General features: G+C 34.5%; 1 protein-coding gene across 6 annotated transcripts in view; it reads left to right on the top strand.

Annotated features, from left to right (window-relative positions):
* The window catches only part of GRIK2 (glutamate ionotropic receptor kainate type subunit 2), a 638,721-nt gene that overhangs the window by 349,024 nt on the left and 264,507 nt on the right, over positions 1-25,190 (top strand). For all 6 annotated transcript variants that reach the window (XM_019643649.1, XM_019643650.1, XM_019643651.1 and 3 more), the window contains one exon: positions 21,033-21,176. In XM_019643649.1, coding sequence (XP_019499194.1) covers positions 21,033-21,176 — 144 coding nt within the window. The remainder of the gene's footprint in view (positions 1-21,032; positions 21,177-25,190) is intronic.

Genomic DNA, 25,190 nt, shown 5'->3' with positions numbered 1-25,190 from the left:
GGCGTGTTTTGGTTACCTTGGTGCTGATCGCTTATAAGGGGAAAACAAGGAAGCAGGAGCATTTATGTCTGTGTAACTCTGATGATTTTGTCTGCCATACTATCTTCCCCCTCCCCCACTTTTTAAGCAGCAATCTAGGTTAAAACAGGTTCCCTTGAAACAAATATAGCTGTCCCATTAGAAAATGGGTGAACTTCTGTAATTGTGACCCCTTCATTTCTCCAGAGTGTTCCAGATGGCACGCATGCTGTATCCCTGCTGGCTGTGCTTATGTTCCCGCATCATTTTGCAATACTCCTTTCCTGACTATAACACCAGCAAAACTCCATACTTGCAGCAACAACCAAATTTTGTAAAATCATTCACTAGAATACGACCTTAAGAGCTTTTGCCTTTCCTAGTAAAAAAAAAAAAAAAAAAATGTTTTATAGTAAAAACTTTTCTGGCCAGAACATTTCAGGAGTACATTTTTTTTTTTTTTTTAGCTGAGCCATCCTGCCACTTATTGGCAGCTCATTGGCAACTCAGCTCGGGCTGGACTTGAACCGCTGTTGCTCAGAGCTCAAACCCTTGAGCGAGCTCTTAACCAACTGGGCCACTCGGCCGGCCTTCAGGAGTACATTTTTAATAAAACCAGATGCAAAGATTTTAATCACATCTTACCATAATGTCCCCCTTTCTTTTTTTTAAATTAGGTACCTGCTAACCTTCCTTGGAATGAATGGGGATGACTCTGAATTGGGGCACTCAGGGTGACAAAACCCGGCATTTCCCTGTTCTAGTTTGATATATGACTTAGTCGAAAATGGTGTCTGTAGGTACATGCCTTGACAGGTTTTGAAATTTGTCCAAATTCAGGATGCTAATTACAGCTTTCATGTCCAGTTGATAATCACCTAAAAAATAGATATGTCGTATGGGTTAGTTTCCATTAATCTAGAAGCAAACTAAAGTCACCATCAAAGTGTAATGTGTGCAGTACATACTGCTTTCCTTTTTTGTATAATCGTTTGATTGAGAAACATCCTTACGACTGAATCATCAGGCATCGTGAGCTTGCCTTTGACAGAGCATCTCCTAGAGTCAGCCTGGGTAGCCTCAGCAGCAGATACAGATCCCAGGGCTGTCTACAAGAGGCTGTGATAGCCAGGACAAGTCCTGCTGAGAGTTCCTTGGTGAGGCTCATATACAAATGAAATAATGTTTCAAAGAACATCAAAGCCGTCCTCCAGAGGAACAAGTAATGACAAAAGGACAAATGTACAGATTGAGGGCTTGGATGAACATCAAAGGGGTTGTCCCTGCTGCTTTGATCTGGAGACAATGTGGTAAGAACCTTGGAGTCACAGGATTTATTTTTAACAGCTGAGTGATTCCCCCATCACCAAAGTCCTGGGCTGATTTAATTGTCCTGATTCACTCAATCCTAATTGGAGGTTTCTCGAAAGGGAATATAGAAGTTGAATTATTTAGTCACTGTGTTATTTGGTCATTGTCAGTTATTTGACTAAACAGTTCAAATTAAGTAGCTCTTTGGATATATTATGAATATTTATGTATCTAGAAGATAAACATTTTTTTTCTTGATATGAGAATATTACCATCATCTAATCATATTCAGTTTATTGAACCAATCAAAATCATCTGTATTTTCTACTCAAATCAATCTTCTTTTGATGGCACCAGATTTCCCTACTGCTTTTAACTGTAAATTAAATGGGGGGGGGGCGGGATTACTTTCCTTGTTCACTCAAGGTTTAAAAAATGTTGCCAAATGAAATAGTGTAATTTATTTTAAATGAAAAAAAACATATTCTTGTTCAATTCATTTAAACCTGATTGAACCTAAAAGACAAAGGTTGTTTGCAAGCCTGGTTTCATGGGTGTGTAACTTGTATGGTCATATAGGACCCCATGTTTACAAAGGACCAACACTTGCATTAATGCTATGCTGTTACCATCTTGCAATTCTTAATACTTGAATAGGGGCCACACATTTTTATTTTTCAGTGGTTCCTGCAAATCATATAACCAGTCCTGATTCCTGCTAGTATTTTAGTATAATCACCATTTGCACTATTAACCAAGTCTAAGAACAAAAATAACTTATGGACTTTTGTTTGATTTGACAGAGCAAGAGATAGACATTTGCCTTTAAGAAAGGTCAACCCAAATTCAGAAAATTACAGAAGGTTTTAATTCCTGTGCCTTGGTTTCCCCAACACCACTATTTCCTGGTTCTCTGTATCCACGATCTCTCTCTCATGCTCAGTCTTTATCAGCCCTTCTATGTCGGTGAGCATCAGGCTGTCTTCTCTCATTCTGCCTTTACTCCCAGTTTCATTGCTCTTGTTTTCAATCCCCCTCCATAAACTGACGGTTTCCAAATGTATATCTCAGCCCATACCTGTCTCCTGAGATGTCAACTCATGTATCCAACCCACTTACCAGACACTTACAAGTATCATCTTCCAAACCGAAACCTTTTGTCTACTGATGGAGGTACAACAGTAAATAAAGTCTCTGTACCCATGGAGATTATGTTCTAAAGAGGGGGAAGGTAGTGTGTGTGTGTGTGTGTGTGTGTGTGTGTGTGTGTGTGTAGTCAAATAGTGATAAAGTGATAAGTGCTCTGAAGAAAAGTGAGGCAAGAGAATAAAGAGTGATTGTATGGGCATGTTTTTGAAAGCATTTATCTACATTATTTTCTCTCAGTGACTATCATGGCTATCCTATTAGCCCAAATAATAGTAAGCCTGAAATTTACTCTACTTCCTTTCTGCTTGTCATCACTCCCTTCAGCTCCCCAATAATCAATCAATGGTCTAGCTTCTAAATATTTCTGGGATTCATCTATTTTTCTTCCTGTCCTTAATATGCTCCTCTAAACTACTATAGTCATCATCCCTCACTGGGATTATTTTAACAAGTCTTCTGAAGGCTCCCTTGTCTCTAGTTTTGTACCAAAGTACAAGTCATTCTCCATACTCACTGGGAGTAGTCCTTCCTGAAAGTGGATCTGATAATGACTCTCCCCTGAAAACAGTTTAATGGCTTCCCCTGATCCTACTGATAAAATCCACATTTGTGGACATGGATGACAAAATGCTCAATTTTCTGACTTTTGCCTGTTGCTCTGCCTCATTCATTGTTACTGCAAACCCCAGGCTCACTGGGCAACTTTCAGCTATGGGGAACTTTCCTTGGCTCCTCAGAATTGTTGCTCTCTCTCCTACTTCTGAGCTCTCACATATCCTTCTTCCCTCTTCACCTAACTCTTCTACTTCCTTAGTGTCAACATCACTTCTTCGGAAAGCCTTGTCTGAGCAATCCAAATTAAATTAGGGTACTTCGTATGTGCCCTCTATGGCAACCTGTCCGTCATTTCAATTTTAGCACATAACACACTCTATTTTTACTGTATTTTCAATTGCCTACATTTCACTGGGTATAAAGTCCCTAAAGACAGGCACTACTTGTCTAGCTAGCTTATATTTATGTCTCTAGTATTAACACAAAGCCTAACACAGGGCAACTGATTACAGAACGCATGTGTATTATTTTTCTGTGTGTCTTTGATTTTTTCTAAATCTAAATGATATTATGTATGTGCTGTTGTATTATTATGTAAACACAAATGCTGATGGCAATTGGGCACATCATATTGAGCCTTTAATAGTTGGTATATTTTTCTAGGAAGAAATGTGTGATTCATTATTTTAGGTTGCATTTCAGTTTTAGAAAGTATATTTACTTCCTCTTTTACAAAAGCTACCTGAGTTGGTCTTGATGGTAATTGGCCTAACCCAGAGGAAGAGGCCTGATACAGTACTATGTAGAGAAGGCACATGAAAACAGAGAAGATATATATATATATACATATATATATATATAATAGTTTTATATTTATATATATATATGTATATATATATATATGGTTTTTTTTACTAATCTTGTAACCTGTTCTTGAAAGTCTGCAGAAATCGCTACCACAGACTTAAAATAAGGTTTATTTGTATGCACGTAATAGAAACGATTTTTTTAGAATTTAGGAATGTCAAATTTGGATATTCCTATACATTTAATGAAACAGCTTTTCCAAAAGTTTGCTATGAGTTGTTTTTATGAAATCCTTTTTTTTTTTTTGCATCACAAATTAAGGCTAAATTTCAAAATTTTGTATATGAGTTTAATCCCTTTGAAATTTAAATTAAACAATTGAAACAACGTTAAGCTACCTTTATGTTGAAAGATGCATTGATTAAAACAAAGAGCTAACGATCAATTTAAAACACTTTTAATATGAAGAGATTATTTCTTTATTTTAGAAAATGATAATGACTGGCATCATTGGAACACTTCCCTGATAAACTTTATGTATTTATTCCAATTATGTTTATAATAACTGTTCAGTGATCTGTTGCTTTTAGAGCAACCTAAGAAAAATCAATCTTAATACTTAATAAACATTATTTAAAAAGCAATGTAGCCATATTACTGATTGAATATTCCATATAATTACTCTTGAATACTTTTTCTAAATCTTATAGTTAAAGATTTGTTATTATTTAGGATATCAAAATGATAATCCTACATAGTTCCTGAAATATTTAAAACCTCCCTGAAAGTCATGTTTGACATAAACTGAAAACACTTTTATAACATTCAATTGGGAAAATAAGGTCTGCTATGTTTACCACATTCTTTTTTTGTTTTTAAGATTTTATTGGGGAATTGGGGAAGGGGAACAGACAAGTTGCTGTCCTTTTGTTCTTCAGTCTAGTTGTGGAGGACATCGCTTCACTGGCCCATGTTGGTATTATTATTGCGCTTTTCCTGGGTGAGGCAGTCACTTGCCGACCATTAGACAGCCGCTCACGCCCGCTGCCAGCCAGCCCCACTGCAGGCTACACCGTCTCTGGCGACTCAGGGCAGCCCGGCTCCAGGCCGAGCTGTTGTTCACCATCCTAGCTGTAGAGGACACAGTGTCACTGGCCCTCATGTGGGATCGGAACCAGGGCCCTGCTGCTCAGAGCTGGCGTCCCAAGCCAACTCCTAACCAATGCGCCACTCTGCTGGCCCTACCACATTTTTTTTTAATAAAGTTGGGTATCAATAAATACATAAAACCACTATGTTTGTTTAAAAATCTCTAGCCATGACATGTAATTGTCCAACTGTGTTTCAGCTAAATACAGCATATCTTTATGAGCGAAAGACTTCTGGTAGTGTCATTGTCTAGAGCTGAACCGCCTGTTAATGACTCTGCTCTAGGCAGGAGAAAAAGCATATTTCCAAATGAGCCCCATTCTTAGTGAGCACTGCTGTAATTTTATTTAATAGCTCAGAGTTTCATTTGCGAGAAGCAGACACTATGTTAATTAACAGAACAAGGCTTATAGAAAGCTTTAAGATGCTACTTGATTAATCACTAATTTCTTTTGATGTCCATGTTTAGAAAGTAATTCTTTATGTTCTCTGATGCAGTAGATAGCCTGGCTGATTGTAGTTGTACAAAAGGGACTGTTTTTAGACTTATATGGCATCTAAACAGCTCTTTTGATCTCACTTGGTACTCTTGGAGCCTGACTCTTATTTCTGGTGACCTTTGCATGTGAGAAGATGGAAAATGTGTAGTTTAAATTCAGGGAAACTAGAAGTGGCTCAAGTAAACAGTGAATATTATCTAGAATTTAGAAGCAACAATTGCTATTTTTAATTAGAAATTTTAATTTTCTTTTGGTCCATTAATTGTGTTTATAGGCAATTCCTAAATACCAACCATGAGTAAAATTTTACTTTATTTGTTTATTTTATGCCAAACAGTAATAACTGTAACATTTTTTTTCTAAGAGTATATTATTCTCATACAATATAGAAATATAAAGAAGAAAGGTAAACTTTTCTATAATCCCACTATGATTGTAAACATTTTGGATTTATTATAATCTCTCTCTTTATGTATTTATAGATATAGACAGATATAGATATATTTAAATGAATATGAGGGACATAAGCTACATTCTGTTTGATACCTTAACAATGTACATCTTATAAATATTCATAATTACAATTTATTCAGTTGTTACAAATAATGAGGTAGGTCTATTAATAATAACTTGGAAAGATATATTCTTAGGGTTTTTTTTTAAAGCAAATTGCAGTGTATCCCACTTTGATTAAGGCAATAAAAATTAACACAATATCTGTGTGTATGTGTAGTTTTAGATCCATGCTCTTGAGAATAATTACCTCTGAGGATGTTTGGAGCATAGATGGCAGGCTCTAAAATATTTTACTGAATGTAATGCAGAACTATTATAATGCATTATAATAGGAATATATTATTTGTAATATGGACATGGAAATTTAAAATTTTATTTTTACATGTCAATAAATATAGCTCCATAGAATAATTTTCATAGTATTACAATATTCACTTATATAAATATAACATAAGTTGCTTAACCTTATGAGGAAGATTTATGGTGTTGAATTTTTTAAAACTATAAACCACATTGTAATGCACATATCTGTATATATATCTATGTGTTTCTGTTTTTTTGTTGTTTCCATGGAGTAAATTCTGCCCCTGAAAATATAGTTTCCCAGTTTATGCTTGATACACCTTTACAGATTGTTTTCCAGAATAGTATTTCCAGTTTTTTCTAGCACCCAACCATGGGTGCCAACACATCATTATACACCTGTGTCTGGTGAGGAAATTGTGATTTTCCTTACTGAGAAATTTTACTGATTCCCTCTCATCTCTGGATCAGGAAAGTAAATCCATGTCATCAAGAAATGAAAGGTGTTCTTTTAAAGATGAAAAGCTTTTGATGAAAGCTGTCTTTTCAAAATCTTTGTTTCATAGAATACATTGAATTTTCTTAACATGAGTGGAGCTAGTCTCTAAAACAGATACCTAATTTATGATGTTTAGATACTACTATATATTGTAGCAATTTGTTTTAAAAATATCAGGGTTCAACAAAAACAAAAGCTTTGAAATTTGACAGGCATGGGTTCAAATCTCAGATGTGGCCCTTACCATGTGATTTAAGCTTCAGCTCCCCAGAATCTATTACATCATTAGATTGTTAAAGAAAACTTAAATAATATCTGTAAAGTGCCTAACATACTGCCTGCCATATGACGGGCATTATAGAAAGTAATCTTTTGACCAAATAACTTCTTTGTGAAATATTTACTTTCTTTTTGATAAAAATAATAATATCATCCATGTGGTACAGTTAAAAATTGACTTAATAGGCTAAAGTGATAGCTGATATACTTATTACCCTGGCTTTTCATAGCTGTAGAAGCTTCATTCTTTTAAATTTTGGTTAAGCATAGTCCTTGTGATTCATCTACTTTCAAAGAATAATGAAGTAAATGTAAACATTGTTCTTCTACTTTGCCCGTTGGATATGTGTAACACCTTTGTACTGGTTTCATTGGCAACAAAAGTAGGTGAAAATGCCTAAGTATAAAATGTGTTGAATTTTGTTCAGTTTTAACATAGAATGATACCGATGTTTGTAATTTTTCGTTAAAAATGCAGTTAAGTTTAGATATTAATTAGATAGCACATATTTAAGAGGTGAGAAAGGAAAGAGATATACAGTTGTGTAAAAGAGGAATGGAGGGGTTCAGAATCAGGAAGGCAGAAGAGCAGAAGAAATATCATCTGATGTCATGAACTCTAGAAAGATAGGCGTCTACTCAATAGTTAACGGCCTTGAACTGAGGTGCCTGGTCACACTCAGGTGCCTCAGTGAGATTGGTGTCAATGCATGCTCTTCCATGAGATTCCCTAAATCTAGCTCATGAGCTAAACTCAAGTATAAAGTTAAACAATTTCTGAATGTCTTTTAATGTGAATTTATTTTTCTTACAAATGTATCAAATTTCTATGTTTTGACTCACAAAGAAAGAATATTTTAAGCTATTTTCTATCTTTACTGCCTTATCGTTTCCTAAACTTCTTTATGTCTCTTCTGGTGATCATTCTTATTACGCCTATTAAGACATTTCTAACATCCTCTTGCTGCTAATTTCTCTGTGGAATTGCTGTTCCTTCTTGCTTTCCACTGAGTCCATGCTATCCATTACCCTCCTTTCCTATTTTGGCTGCAGCTATTCAGTTGTCAAATCCAACAGGTGAAGATTATGAAACTAATTTTTCTCCTGAGTAAAGTGTCATCACCCTCACCCCCTGCTCTTTGTCTACTTTGAATTAATTTCCTGAATGGCATAAGATTCAGTGCAAAAAAAAAAAAAAAGAATTGTTGTAATGAAAGTATTTTATGTCTTGGTTTGCAATTTATAATTTGTTTCAAGTATAAAGCTAAAACGATAAATGTCAAGAGTTAACTGATACAACTTAATCTGTCATTTCCAATTTTTATGTCAGGCTGTTAACCCACTGACTGAAAGGGCATCGTAGGGCATTGGCTTGCATTTGGTTCTGGCGTCCTCAACGATTTCTTTCTTAATAATGTTCACAGCAGTGTACCATTAAAGTTTTTGCTTCAGTTCACATTCTGATTGTCCCTGAATCTGTATAATTCACAGTAGATAGGGTAATGTTGATTCAGACAAAAATGTAATGCATGTATTTTGGTACATATAGGATGTACTCCTTTGTCATCTCCCAGTTGCCTCACTTTGTGATTTTGTAAGTGTAACCAATTCACAATATCTTAGTTATGTAAGATTTTCCTACTATATTAAATGTTTTTCTACAAAGAATTAAAGTCTTAATAATTAGATAATGATAGTTATATTTAGTGAATTTATTTAATATAACAATTATATTTTCTAATACTTTCATGTGTTTAATTATACATAGCCTGCTTTTACATACATCTTATGTTTTTTAACGTATATTCCAATTCTATGAAGAGATAGATGTAATAATCTCATTTTGCCTTAAGGAAACTGAAGTCTAAGACTGTATTATTTAAAGTTCTTGCCATTCTAATTGTCTAAAATTCCATTAAAATTAGTTAATAGTAAAATTAAATCACAGGATAAAGTACATGATAACTGGCGTGAAATACAATTAAATTCAGGTTCCCAAAGAAAGTCATAAACAGATGCCTCTCTATCTTTCACCTCTTTTTTTCTGTATTGGCTTCATTCTCAGACAGAGGTGTAGATATGGCAACAAGGTTCATATCGATTGGTACAGAACTTCAAAAGAAAAAATGTGCCTCTTTCCCAATGGCTTCCTTGAAAAGCCTGGGTTTAACAAATGAGCTAAGCTTGTGTCACTTGGCCATGCCTGAAGCAGTGGTGGTTTCCAGTTTTAGAACATTCAGAGTTAGGAGATTGTGTCAGGAAATAGACTTCAGGGGAAGAGGGTTCTGCTGCAATAAGAAGAGATGCTGTGGAGGCAAAACAATAAATCTCATCAAAGATGTTGCATGACTTACTTAGAATCATAGTCCTGGTCTTCTGAGTTCCATGCTCAACTCTTTCAGTCTTCCACTTAGATTGGTTCTAAGAAGAAGTGATATATAAAGACTACACTTTAGGGAAATTCTTTACATTTATCCCATAAAAGGACAAGCATATTCTAATCATCTGAAAGGAGATGTTAAAAATCTCATAATATGAATAAAGTATAATCTTAAAAAAAAATTAGTGAGAATTCAGGATTGATTTTTTTCTCTTGACCCCATCATTCTTTCCAACTTTTGTTTTCGTGGCTTTTCCCCACTAATTTTGTTTTAGAAGCTATGGATGTTAAAAGAAAAAAATAATAATTTAAACTGTGACTACTTTCTAATATATCAATAGATAGGCACTACTCCAGACAAAATTAGATTCCCCTATATTACCCTGCATATGGCATTATATTAAGAATGTTGGTTTACACGTTTGTCCCACTCACCTACTGTGAGTACCCCAAAGGTCTAAATCATCTTTGATTTCTCATTTTTATTACCCAAGCTCTTCATTGTATTTGATGTCAATAACACAATAATAACCTTTATATATATGATTGCATGAGTGAATCAAACTATAAGTACCTAGAGACATAAAAAAAGGCAATTGGGAAAAATATAGTTTATATAGGAAAAGACATATTCAAGAGACCTATGAATGAGTAAACAAAGGCATTTCCTCATGGCAATAAAACAATAATTAGTTAAATCAATGTATATTCAAAATAGGAAATAATCATGTTAATTAAAGTAGTGGAGAGATGGGATGTCTTCAAGTTAGGAATCTAATGTACCCTGTAAAACATGGATATAAAAATCAATGTGTGTGTGTGTGTGTGTGTGTGTGTGTGTGTGTGTGTATGTGTTCCTCTAAGACCGCTATGTGTTACATGTCGTTGAGTTGGCTCTGACTCATGGCAACCCTATGAATGAGTGATGTCACAGTGTACTGCCTTCAACAGCCCTGCTCAGCTCCTATCGACTCATGCCCATGGCCTCTTTTTCATGAAATTAACCCATCTCATATGGGTCTTCCTCTTTTTCTGCTGCCTTCTATTTTTCTCGGTATTATTGTCTTTTCCAAAGAACCTTGACTTCTCATGATGTTTTCAAGTAGGACAACTTTAATTTTTCCATTTTTTGCCTCCAGTGACATTTCAGGCGTAATATGCTGTAGGATCCACTCGTTCATCTTTCTGGCAGTTTAGGGTATCTGTAGAGCTCTCCTCCAACACCGTATTTTATACGAATTGATTTTTTTTCTAATAAGTCTTCTTCACTGTCCAACTTTCACACCCATACATAGTAATTGGAAATATGAGGGTGTGGATGATCTTAGCCTTAGCGTCTAGTGACAAATCTTTGCCCTTAGTGATCTTTCCTAATTGTTCCATTGCTGCTCTTCCAAGGTAAGTAAAACCTCTAATAATTTTGATGTCTTCATTGTCAAAGTTCTGGATTTTTTCTGTAGACATAATTTTTTGTCTTCATGTTCAAATACAGTACTGCTTTAGCATTTTTTTTTCCACTTTCAACAGTATTCATTTCAAATCATTGCTACTTTCTGCTTGTAAGATGGTATCATCTGCATATCTTAAGTTACTAATATTTCTTTCACCAATTTCACTCCTTCCTCCTCTGAGTCTTGTCTAGTTTTTCATATGATATATTCTGTGTACAGATTGAGCAAATAGGGAGATAAAATGTAACCTTGTCTGACACGTCTGCCTGATCTAACTTGATATTTTCAGTTGCTGACATACTTGAAGTCTCAGTTACTCTGCTTCATAATTATGACATATTTAAAAATCTTTATAGTTCACAGTTTTGTAAAATTTTCTAACTTGATCCTTACAACGCTGGGATGTAGATTACTGGCCTACATATTTTTTAAGAGTCTCATGCTCTACCGACTGAGCTAGCTGGGCACCCACTGGCCAACATATTTTAAAGATGATAAAAATGAAGTTAAGAAAGATGACATCCCATAGTGACTAGTAAGTTACAAAGCTAAAGCTTTAAGCCCCATTAGCTTTCCATGATATTTTTACTTTTTCACATTTCTGTGTGAAGTTACTATTACATATGTACAGCATAGAAAGCTAAACACACAATAAGAACATAAAAAAGTCCTAAATGCTACATAATTAATATAATTTGTTTGCATCTCTACTGTTTTATTTTTCCAAAAATGTCTTATATTAATTTCTTCATTATTCTTCAAATCATGCTTAAAATAGATCTTTACTATAATTTAATTTTTGGTTTGGGTACATTTTATATAAAATCTTAAGTTCCCAATTTTTACAGGCATTTGGAATTAGTATTTAAATGAATATTTGAACTCATGAATTCAAATTTCTGATGTTTATTTTTGGTTTGCATACTCCTGGATCTCAAATTAGAAAGAATTAGTCTGTTAACAACATGAAAAACTATTTTAACTTATCATATTAAAAAAACAAGTATAAATAATATTGATGAATATAAATATTTAACTGCACAAAGCTAATTTGAGCTCCAAATATGAAGATAATGGATGTATTGAAGACCAGCTAGAAGTGCAAAGACTACTTTCCCTTGATATTGACTCTTCTCTAGATCAATAGCAGTTCCAAATGTAGTACAAAGCAGACAAGATTTAACCGGGTCTAAATTATTAAGTCTGGTGCATTGTTGCTAGAGAGTTCATTAACAATCCCATCAATACAGTGTGGTTCATGGACGTTAGTAAGAGCCTCATGGAACATTTTAAAAGAGAATGCGATATCTCAACGGACTGATCTTAGTAGAAAAAATTTAATTAGGTAAGAATAATTACATTAGGTAAATGAAACTTTTAATTGAAAACCTGTTGGCATTTTCTAACTCGATTCACAGCTGTCCCTTAATCATTTATATTTAAAAAGTGAAGAGTTTCTCCACATGGTGTTTGACAAACATCTAAATATCTTGGAATTCGTATATAAATGTTTAAAGGAGTTTAGAAAGTGTGGCAGTAAAAACAAATAGGATTTTTTTGGTTTGGAATGGTACATTTTAAAGATATATGTAAGAAAGAAAGAAAATTGTATAGAAAATATTCATGATAAATACATATAATTCTTGGAAAGAATGCAAAATAGTCATCTCCTAAAGCTTTCACAATTGCAACATTAAAGCTCCATGGACAGAATTTCTTACCTTATAACTCTCTAAAAGCTTACAGGGAAATAATGCTGTTTGTAAAATTATCTTGCTGAGTGTCGTTAAGGAAAATGGCATCCAGCAAGAGTTCATGCAAGATTGAAAGTCTAAAATTGTATAATACAAACATAAAGGAACAATGGAAACTCTTACTGTCAAAATTAGCATCAGCCACATTTTGGACTATATTCCACTACTTGTTCAAAATAGTTTAATTAACTGTCACTATTTTTTTTTTTGGTAGCTTTTAGCTTAAACCAGCGAGCATAGGTTTGAAGAGACATAGGCATGGATTTAAATTCAAAAATTAAAAGGAACACCAAACAAATGGATCCATTAATTACACATGCATTAATCCTGGCCCAGGCCCCTTCTTTGTTGAATCCCAGCAACACTATCATCCAGTACTGCCTCCTTCACTTGATCTTCAGAGCATTTCTGAACCTGAGTTTTCTTCCTAACTCATCAATTTGACTGTGAGGCTGAACCCATTCTATTATTTCCCCCTTCTCCTTCTTTCTTTATCTTCCTTTTCAGCCTTTCTGCCTTTTTGCCCCCATGGGCACCGAATCCCATACAGGTAGCTACAAAAATTCACATACCTTTTAAACATCTTTCATCATGCAGCTTTTGGAATCTCCTTTTATTTAATTGGCAATATAGGAATCTCTCTGGTTAGTTAAAAAATGTGAAGTATAGGCATATCCGTGCTCTGACTGTGTAAAAGGATATAAAGGAAGATAAAACACTGGCATATTAGCAAATGACTTTGGATAAGCAAGAAAGGGTTTTAGTTTTCCTCTGCAGAGTGTCAGAAGGCTAGGGTGGGTTTTAATATGGGTGAGCAGTTTAACAGTAAGGTTAAAACAAAGGAAATATAATATAATACAAGGTATTGACAGGTTTTATTGTGATAAACAGGATTTGCTTAGAGTTAACACAATGACTGAAAAAAGTGACTTGTGATTTCCCTTATTAGTTTGCATGAAATATTGATACAAAAGTTTGTTATACAAGCACACAAAGCATAAAGAGTTATGGGGAGAAGACAGATGAATTAAGCTTATGATTGTATTACAAAGGCCAAAATAAAATCAGAATGAAAAATGAATTTTTTAGAATACAAATGTAAGCCACAGAACACCTTAAAATCTACCTGGTTCTAGCCCCTCCTCTTACAGATGAAGAAATTGAGACCTAGAAAAAATATGACACAGATTTATCCAGGTTCACATTGCTGGTGTCTAATTATCTGTCCAACAGAAGCCCTTTGTTTAGTAACAAATGCAAGACACTGTAATATTTTACCACTTATATTTATTCTTTAATTTTAAACGTGTCAGGTAATGCTTGTGTCTTCAGTATTTTTTTTTTTTATTTGAGTCTGAATTGTGGCCTTGTACACACACCACATTTTATAGGAATCACATATTGTGGTATGGTAATTTCCTTTGTGTTCCTTCTCCTTCCAGAACTTGATCTGCTTCCTTGAACAGCATGAGGCCTGTTCCTTCATTTAGGCTAACAGTGGGTGTAGAAGGTTGAAACATTACACTTTCTAAACTGGTTCCTTATTTTGGATAGTATCCATGTGGAAGAGATTACCGCTCTTCCGGTGTTCATCATCATCATCATCTAGCACCTGCCTATGCACCATGTGCCAGGGATTGTGCAAACTGCTTTCATGTATTATCTCATGCAGTCTGTGCAGTCCACGCAGCTGCTGGGAAAGAACTCTGTTTCAGAGTAGTACAAAGAGCCGGCAACAGAGAAAGCATAATGGCAGCTGCAGTGTAACTGGGAGAATTGTCTCAGACAATTGGCTCCCGACTGGGTCTGAGGGCATTTCTTCATTAGTCCTTCAGTTCAGTTAGCACCTGCTCTGTGCCGGGCAGAGTGCTGGGGGTAGTGTGCCAGCTGAATGGGTGAACACCAGCCTGCCTTCCATGTGTGGCCTGGGTGATTCTCCATCCCATTTAAGCTTATGCTGACTGCAAAGGAGCTTTAGAGGTCAGAGTCCACCCCTTTCCCCACCACCCTTAATATCTTCATCGTCTAACTGAAGAAATGATATATGCAATTGTTTTCCTCCTGGAACTGTCTGGTTTTTAAAACTGATATTTCCAATAAGGGAGTGATATGGAAGAGCATCACTTTTTATTTCCAATTATAAATCGAGGAAACAAGGCAAAGGGGAATAATTTTGATTATTTATGTTAGATAAAAGATCAAGTCAATGAAAGAGCCAGAATTCATAAACTTAAATTCCATTCACTGGGCTCTTCTTCTCGTTGTGCCATGCACTATACTTCAGATGGGAATTCAGAAATGAGCAAAACCTGAGACGTAGGAGTTGCAGAATGGATCTGCCACCTGCCAGCTAGCATTCAGATCTCAAAGGGGACCTGCCTGCACTTATTTAATGGAAAGATAAATGTGTTCACAGAACTGTTACTATAAATTCATTTAGAAATGGGACAGAGGCTGTACTCACATTCCTTCTTGGTCTGAATTGCTGGCAGATTCAGTTCACTGTACCTCTGGGAGGTAATACATTCTAGTGAGATGGCAAAGTGTGACTGTTGTTCAGAACTCCATAATACCTATTTCTTCTATAGTTTAAATGAACTTTTTGGTTGAATTCATCAATTTATTGAAAAATGCTTTTATGCAGTTACTATGGAAAGGCGATGTATGGAATACTGTGTGAGATATTAAAAATATAGTTCTGGTTATTATCCAAAAGATGCTTGTGATCTAGAAAGGAAGATAAAAAAGTGAGAAAGCATAAACAGTTTTATTAAAACTACTATAATGTGCAATGAAGAAAGAAGATATGGATCAGTGATGCTTAGTTGGAAGGTTCTAGAATTAAATGAAATCTATGAATCATTTTTCTAGAAAAATGCACAATACTTTTTTATTTTTAATAGCTGTGTTAGAGTAAAATTGACATACTATAAACTTCCCAAATTTAAATTGCACAATTTGATAGGTTTTGACTTACATATACACCCATATAACCATCACTACAATTAAGATGAACATATATCACAACATGCTTAAGAATGATTACATTTCAATATAAATTATTACATTCAACATTGGGTATGTTTGGAGCCCTGGCTAAAAGCCCAAATATATGCACAGTGCTTAAGCAGAATGACATTGTCACACATGTAACTCTGCAAAGTCTGTGTTCCAAGTAATAATTCAGTGGAGGTCCTAAAAACCATGCTACCTGGGGGACAGAGCATTCCAAAAGAATGTCGCCTCATTGGAAAGAAAAATAAATAATTTTGATATTTTTTGCTAAGAGAAATTTTTAGTATATCTGAAAGATTTTATGTACCAGTGTTCCCTGCTCTGATTGTACGCAGTTCATAATTGTTCATTTCTAACTATTTGTTTTATATTTCATGCACATAAAAGCTGTTTTATTTTTTTTAACTTCTAGAACATCTATCAGAATTTTACAAAGAAGGTGTTTAATGATGATTATAGTGATCAGAAACAGAAATACGTTAACATATATACTCAACATGGACACAGTTGGTAATTACTGCTTAGTACCAGATTCTTCTGTAAATTAAATCAAAATACATAGAAATATTATAACTATTCATATAATCCATTATTATTCCTGCTTTTATGTATTGGAAAATATTTCAATTATACATACAAATTTTTAAAATATTAAACAATAGTAATTTTTATCATTTGAGATTTTTGAGAGTATTTTATTTCCCTGATTCTTCAATTATTTAAAAATATAGTGGGCTTTTCCAGAACATAAGAAGCTGTAAGCATAGTTCACTGTTTTTTCAATACTTTAGACTCTCATCAGACATGAGGTTACTTGAGAGATGAAATAGCACTGGGTGACTAAACCAATTTCTGTGGCAATAGCTCAGCCATAGAAATTAGCATTTGTCACTCTTCCACCTGCATCTCCATATCTAAAAGTAATTAGACTACATATAAGGAAAACCCAACAGTATGTTAATGAGATGGTTAATGTATAATTAAAATGTAGGCAAGGACATTTTTCATGATCTTCTAAGCCACCGTGTAAAAAGATCACTACAGTTTTACTGCAATGTATAGGGCTATATTGCACAATTTTAAAGGTTTGCAAAACTAGTTTTTGAATGACAGACTTTTTTTGTAGGTTAACTAACTTATTTTGAAAAGAAAAATAAGGCTCCAACTCCAATCTAGTCTGAGGTAGGCTCTCAAGGGGCTCCAATTGCTATCGATACATGCTTGACCTAGCAGTGAGGCATGAGGTCTACACTTAGCTCTGTCTGTATCTGTCTTGTGCTTTCTTCTGGGCTGTATTCCCAGGGTGAACAGATATTCTAGCTTTCCAATAAGTGTGATCTATTTATATATAAATGAGTAATTATACTTGAAAGAGAGAAAATAGGACAGATTGTTTTGTCTTCGCTGCCAATTTTTTTTTTTTCTCTTCTAAGCTTGCCTTTGCAGTTTAGGTTGTGAATGACTACAACTTTACCTAATCTTCTCATATGAATTTTAATAGCCAGATTGTACACATATTCCATTTTAATTGAATTGGTTAAATTATAGTTATGCTTAACCCTGAAGCTTTTTTTAGAGGTAGCTGTGATGTGTAAAGAAAAAAAAAAATCTAACTTGGGAGCCAAATGAGCTTTTACTTGAATCCCTGTTCAGAGATGTAGTTACTCTCTGTGGGACCTGTGAACATAATTGTCTGGTATTCAGCAGAGCCTCCAAAAATATGAGACCTGCTGCCTTCAATTTCCTCTCCATTGTCTTTTATGGTTTCAGTGGGGATATGGCCAAGGGAGGTAGTCAGTAATGCTAGTTCATATGGTGGTTGTAAGAACGAGGCCTTGCCTGAATTTGTTTCTAAGTCTTGTTTCTGAGTCCTGTTTCAGCCAGAGCCTTGTTATGATGGTTTGGATGGTAGCTAAGAGCAAAGCTCTGCTCGAGTCCTGCTTTCTGACTCTTGTTTCTCAAGGCAACGAGACTTTGAGAGAATGACTTTAACCTTGCTAGGCTTCAGCTTCCTGCTCGCTAAAATGATAATAGTAAGATCACCTAACGTGGTCTTTGTGAGAAAACATGTAAAGCAATTAACACAGGTGCCAGTTTCTTAACTGTTCTCTGCCTCAATTTCCTATTTGATACAAACTCAATGGACTTCCAACTGGATGAAGGTTATGAAAAATAAAGGAAATGATTTATGGAAAATACTGAGTAAATGTTAACTGATATTATTACTAACATAAGAAAAAATTTCAAGTGGATACATTTTTGTATAAAAAATAAGAAAAAACATTTTTGAAACACAGCTTAATCACTGACACAGTTTAATCACAGTTTTTCAAAGGTGGAAGAATTTGCATAAATACAGTTTTTCAAAGAAGAAAGTAAAGATAAGTCTCATGGTATATCAAATTTAAATGAAAAATAAATCCATGTGATCACATAAAACAACTAATCTAACAATAGGACAAATAAAAGTACCCTAAACTGATGGAAATACATGGAGAGCAATTTCAGAAGTTTTATTTATTGCTTTATCATAAGTCAACATATTTTAAATTGAGAATTCAAGAAGTAATTTGATCAACAACTCTTTAGCTATTTACAATTTTTCTCTAGAATTTAACTTACAGTTTTATAAATATTGTTTTTTTCTTAATGATTGCACTTAAAATCACAAATCTCAAATAGTTTCATTATCAACTAGTGTGTCCTCTGATCTTGAAGTTGAAGCTAAGCACCAGAAACAGTTTTTCAAACTCTGAATTAAGCAAAATTCTTTCCTAGCATTGTCATTTTAAATAAGGTTACTATTCTAGAACTTTCATGTGAGTCCCATTAGATCATATAAATCATGGTAGGATAATAAGCATATCATAGTTTGTGTTCTTTTAGTTATTTTGTGGAAATAGGTAAAATCTTGGGAATAATGACAGTGGTATTTAGGAAACTTTTATCTTAAAAAAACTGAAACATTAAGAAAAAAAATTAAAACTGTACTCATTACTAATTCCAAGAGTAATCATTTCAGTGTGTTTTCTTTCCTGTGTTTTGTTGTTGTTGTTGTTTTTGTTTGTTTGTTTGTTTTTGGTTGTGGTGGTTGTTCATATAACTTGTGATATGGTGGTTAAGAATACTAGCTATAAGCAGAGAGGATGTTTGAATCTGGGCCTCTCTCCACTTCTTAACTGTGTGACTTTTGTTAATTATTTAACTTCTCCAAACCTTGCTATCATTATGTGTAAAATGGGAACAACAGTAGTATTTTTATTAAATCATTATTGTGAGAGTTAAATAGTTAAATAGCCCATGTTAAGTACTTATAAAGACATATATAATAACATGCTGGAAATACAGTTCTGTATAATCTATTTTTACACTTAGCGTATTACATGTAATTCCTGATCTAATTGATTATTTTTAAAAGCATGATTTTTAATGGTTATGTAACATATCATTGTGATATTATATTTTTCTTATTTTGAACATTGAATAGATTTCCACTTTTACATATTTTTTGAAATGAATAATGTATATAGCCTTTGTTCTTATCTCCAATTTTCTTAGAGCAATTACTGGATTAAAAAGAACATGGATTTTTTAAGGTTCCTGTGTGGTGCAAATTGCAAAATTGCCCTTTATCTTTCATCTACGAGTAATAGTGTCTAAAAGTGTTCATTTCTCTATACTTTGTTAACAATGATATTTTTTAAAGAAATAACTTATTTTGAAGTCAAATGTGTCTTCTGTATCTTTGGAACTATTTTTATGACCACCTGTGTGGTATATGAAATATATCCTGTGAATGTTAACTCCGGTTAAAGACAAATATCAGTCTAAACCTTAGGCTCATGATGCAGGCCTCTATCAACCCCACTATTCTAGTTTTCACTATGCAGCCATCAGAGTATGTGAAAGTAGTTAGCTGATATTTACAAAATGAAGGTTATGAATCTGAACTACATTCCCCCAAGATTTATGAACTATAAAATGGCATTATTATTATGTCCTGTCATTGCATGGTGCTCTTTAGCTGCCTTCCATTTTATGTGGTCTTCTTAGGATCTATTTGCATGAAAGCTACTGTGTGTACTCATTTTGTATTGTATTGTGGCAAATGCTATAATCTACAGGGTTCCTATTCATTTTGGAATTCATTTCACAGCTCACTAATTGTGTGAATGAGAAGAGGAAATATATGCTTTTATTCTGAAGCATGCCAAGCAGATGGCCTAAAGTTCTTTGCAACCAGCACTGTCAATGCGGCCCTCTTCTGTAGGTAGTGAGCGTGGCATCGATCTGTCAAACACAATGTGAGGGTCCATTTAACATAGCACTTGACAGTCGCTGAACCTCTGGTTTGTTATGACTTATAAACATTTTATTTGTATCATCAACCTCTAAAGTGGTCAGTCATTAGAGCAGGTGCAAACACAGAGGAATTCATATTTGTTTTATTTGAGAAGCCAAAATGAACTTCAATTCACATGGAAATTTTGAGAAAAGAAAACAGTAGAGGGGATTATGCTTAGTTTCTTGAAAAGGGGTTAATATGTGTATTGAGATTCAAAACTGTAGCATGACTTTTGAGATTGAACCTTTTGAAAAATTGAATTGAAGTAAAGATCAGGGTTTATATTTTTAAGTTTTTAGGTGAATTTCCCATTAATTTTTTTTGTTGCCTGTACAAGAAAATTGATTATTTATTTTTATATACAATATGTAATTTCTGTAGCCATTCAAAATGTTAGCAATTGCATTCATTGTGTGTGTGTGTGTGTGTGTGAGTGTGTGTGTGTGAGAGAGAGAGAGAGAGCGCGCGAGAGTTGTGTGTGTCTGTGTAGATGAGAGGGTAAGACAGAAACAGAGGTATTCACAAAAATAAAATAATGAATGTCTTCGCACATTTTTTTACTTGAACAGAGATACTTGGACAATGTGACATTGGGTTATCACGTCCAGAAAGGGAGGGTAGGTCAAATGTTTTAATGGAGCTGATGTAGTAATTAGATCACAATATCTTCTTTTTTTTTTTTTTTAAGTTTGCTGGGGTGATAATGGTTAGTAAAGACACATAGGTTTCAGGTGTACAATTTTGTAATATATATGGCCATACCACCCTGAATGCACCTGATCTCAGAAGCTAAACAGGGTTGGGCCTGGTTAGTACTTGGATGGGAGATCACAGTATCTTATACAAGAGAATCAGAACATGTGGAGATAGTTTTCTCCCTTACATAAAGAAAAACTGAGTATATATTTATCTCACCCCTTCCTTCTCTCTACTTCCAAACAACCCATCATGGGTTTCACATGTTGTATTGACTCCATATTTCCTTTTTTCTTGGCTTTCAGACTGATGCGGCTCTCATGTATGATGCTGTGCATGTCGTGTCTGTGGGCGTCCAGCAGTTTCCCCAGATGACAGTCAGTTCCTTACAGTGTAATCGACACAAACCCTGGCGCTTTGGGACCCGCTTTATGAGCTTAATTAAAGAGGTATGTCAGGAGATGTACATCTCTATGCCTTGTCTCTTTTGTCCTCAAGCTGAATGCATTGAGATTATTGCAATTTTCCTAACGGGTAACATTTTATACTTTTATTTTTTAAAATAAACTTCCTCTCTTCCTCCCATATAAGCAAAATTAACATTTGTACTAAATAATATGGGACAGAAGGGAGAAAATTGCATGATAAATAAATGGGCATCCTTCAAAATATGTGTCTATAACTGCAAACAGATGAAAATTTGTGATCTATGATTTATTGTATTGTTAGTTTCATCTTCTGGAATCTTTATGTGTGTTACATTTCATTTAGGTAGAGAAATAGATGCTTAAAGAATGTTTGTTTGTATTTGAGGCAATAAAATATGTAATGAATTTTTAACATGAATGCCATTTGCACTACAGTAAATTAAACTCAAATTATAAATCTTAAATAATTGTTATTTAGATCTATGGTTCTTAAATGTAATGTCTAGTTATTTTAATTATGTTAACAGTTGACATAAAACAGAATATATGGATTCATAAAGTACAAAGTTTACTTCATATTGCCTAATGCAACCATTCTTATGGCCATATAACATTTCTTATTATTTCTGTTATAGTCATAAACTAAGCATGCCCATAGTGAGACAAAAAAAGGGAAAATTCTTAAAAATCATACACACACACACACACAATCACACACACATGCATTCTTCTTATTTTTTCTATCATGAAGAAAAGTTCTTTGTCAGGTTAGGATATTTTTCCTTTGATTAAAACAGGAGTATTTATATGAAAGTTAAACTATGGAAATTTAATCTTTGCTATGAAAAATCACAGGCATTACCATGTAAGATTTTTCATTAATGGCTTTAAAGAAATCATCAGCTCATCATATAATAAATTATTCATCCTGAAAATATAAGTGCAAATAGGATCATAATTAAGAATCCCCAGTTCCTTGGTAAAGATTATCCATGATATTTTCTTGTCTAATTCTTTTTTTAAAGATTTTTATTATGATACAACTAACATACAATATTATGTTAGTTTCAGGTGCACACAATATTCAACATTTATATATCTAAAGATGTAATCACCTTAAGTCCAGCAACCATCTGACACTGTACCACACTATCACAATATTATTGACTGTATTCCCCATGCTGTACATTACATCCCCATGACTTATTTGTTTTATACCTGGAAATTTGAACCTCTTATTCCCTGTCACCTTTTTCCTCCTTTTATAATTTTTCAATTACATTTGACATTCAATATTATTTCATATAAATTTCAGGTGTACAGCATAGTGGTTAGACACTTATATAATTTAAGAAGTGAACCCTCTGACTAGTCTAGTACCCACCTGGCGCTATACATAGTTATTACCATATTATTGACTATATTCCGTATGCTTTACTTTACATCCCTGTGTCTGATTTGTAACTACTAATGTGTACTTCTTAATGCCTTCACCTTTTTCACCATGTCCCCCAACCTCCTCCCATCTATCACCGCAATAAATCTAGTACCCATCCGACACCATACATAGTTATTACATTATTGACTATATTCCTTATGCTATACCCTACATCCCCATGACTACTTTGTAACAACCAATTTCTACTTCTTAATCCCTTCCCCTTTTCTACCCATTCTCCACACTCCTTCCCCATCTGGCAACTATCAAAATGTTCTCTGTATATATGAGTTTGTTTCTGTTTTGTTTGTTTGTTTATTTTGTTCTTTAGATTCCACATTTAGGTGAAATCACATTGCATCTGTCTCTCTGTCTTACCCTCCACTCAGCACAGTACCCTCCAGGTCCATCCATGCTGTTGCAGATGGCAAGAACTCATTCTTTTCCATGTCCGAGCCATATTCCATTGTATATACATACCTCCTCTTTATACATTCTTCCATGGACAGACATCTTGCCCCCAGGCTGCCCCCCCCCATCTTGGCCATTGTAAACAATGCTGCAATGAATATATGGATGTGCATGTCCCCTTGAAGTAGTGTTTTGTATTTCTTCAGATAATTACCCAGAAATGGGATTATTCAGTCCTCCTTTGTCATTTGTTATAGCCTTTGTTTTAAAGTCTATTTGATCTGGTATAAGTATTGTTACTACAGCTTTTTTGTTTGTTTCTATTTTTATAAAATATCTTTTTCCCATTCCTTTACTTTCAGTCCATGTGTGCTTTTGAACTAAGACAACAAATATAAAGGGTCTTGTTTTCTTATCCATTCAGCCAGCCACCTTATCTTTTGATCAGAGCATTTAATCTGTTTACATTTAAAGTAATTATTGATAGATATGTAGTTAATGCCATTTTATTCTTCATGGTTTTGATCTTTTTTTTCTTTTTTTCTTTTTTTTGTCTTAAAGACATCCCTCTAACTTTTTGTAACACTGGCTTGGTGGTAAGGAACTCCTTTAGCTTTTTCTTGCCTGAGAAGCTCTTTATCTGTCCTTCGATTCTAAAGGATAGTTTTGCTGGGTAGAGTAATCTTAGTTGTAGGTCCTTGCTTTGCATCACTTTGATTATTTCTTGCCAATCTCTTCTGGCCTGTAAAGTTTCTGTTGAGAAATCAGCTGACAATCTAATGGGAACTCCCTTGTAGGTAGGTAACTGCTTTTCTCTTGCTACTTTTAAGATTCTCTCTTTGTCTTTAACCTTTGGCATTTTAGTTATGATGTGTCTTGTTTGGGACTCTCTGCACTTCCTGGGATTGTATATCTGTTTCCTTCACCAGTTTAGGAAAGTTTTCTGTCATTATTTCTTCAAATAGATGTTCAATTCCTTGTTCTTTCTTTTCTCCTTCTGGTACCTCTATAATGCAAATGTTGGTACACTTTGTGGTGTCCCAAAAGCCCCTTACACTCCTCATTTATTTTTTTATTCTTTTTGTCGTTTTTGCTGTTCTGATTGGATGTTTCTTGCTACCTTATCTTCTATTGGGTCGTCGGAAAAGTCATGACACACATTTGCAACAGATGGCGCTAGTTCATTTTGGGAAGTACTAGAGTCATTCACATCTATGTTATTCCTAAGTCATTTGACAACTGACAGTTCTAGCTTCATTATAAAACAAAAAATTGAGCGATTTGGTTGAGTTTTAGAGATTTTACAACAAGTTGAAGATGGAAGACCAAACTGCGTTTTTGCGATATTTTACTGTTTTACTTCCATAAAGGGAAGAAAGCACATCAAGCTTGTGAAAAGTTGCATAAAGTTTATGGTGACAATGCTCTACAAGAAGGTCAGTGCCAACGATGGTTCACGAAATCCCGTGCTGGTGATTTTGATCTCAACCACACTCCTTGGTCAGGGAGGCCGACTGAGTTTGATGATGACAAAATAAAGGCATTGATCGAGTCAAACCCACATTACACAACATGAGAGATTGCAGAAACATTGACTATCCATCGTTCAAGCGTTCACAACCACCTGAAGAAAGTGGGATACGTAAGCAAGCTCGATATTTGGGTTCCACATGAACTCAAAGAAGTTCATTTGATGGAGCATATAAAATCTGTAATATGCTCGTTAAACCTGAGGAAAATTATCCTGTTTTTAAGCGACTGATAACTGGTGATGAGAAGTGGATGGTTTACAACAATGTAATTCGCAGTCTTGGTCCTGATGTGATGATTCACCTCAAATGACATCGAAAGCAGACATTCATCAGAGAAAGATTATGCTCTCAGTATGGTGAGATTTTAAAGGTGTCGTGTGTTTTTCGAGCTCCTACCAAGGAACCAAACAATCAATTCAAATATGTACTGTCGGCAATTGGACAGTTTCAATGAATCCATCATCCAGAAATGTCCAGAGCTTGTTAACTGTAAAGGAGTTTTGTTCCATCACGACAACGCGAGAGCACACACAAGTTTGATCACCCGTCAAAAAATTTTGGAGCTTGGATGGGATGTGTTGCCACACCCATCATACTCTCCTGACCTTGCACTGTCAGACTTCCACTTGTTTCACTGTCTTCAAAACTCCTTGT

Source organism: Hipposideros armiger, unplaced genomic scaffold (genome assembly GCF_001890085.2).
Source record: "Hipposideros armiger isolate ML-2016 unplaced genomic scaffold, ASM189008v1 scaffold_81, whole genome shotgun sequence".
Lineage (NCBI taxonomy): Eukaryota > Metazoa > Chordata > Mammalia > Chiroptera > Hipposideridae > Hipposideros > Hipposideros armiger.
Note: the sequence above shows the minus strand (reverse complement) of the source record. Positions and strands in the feature narration are given on the sequence as shown.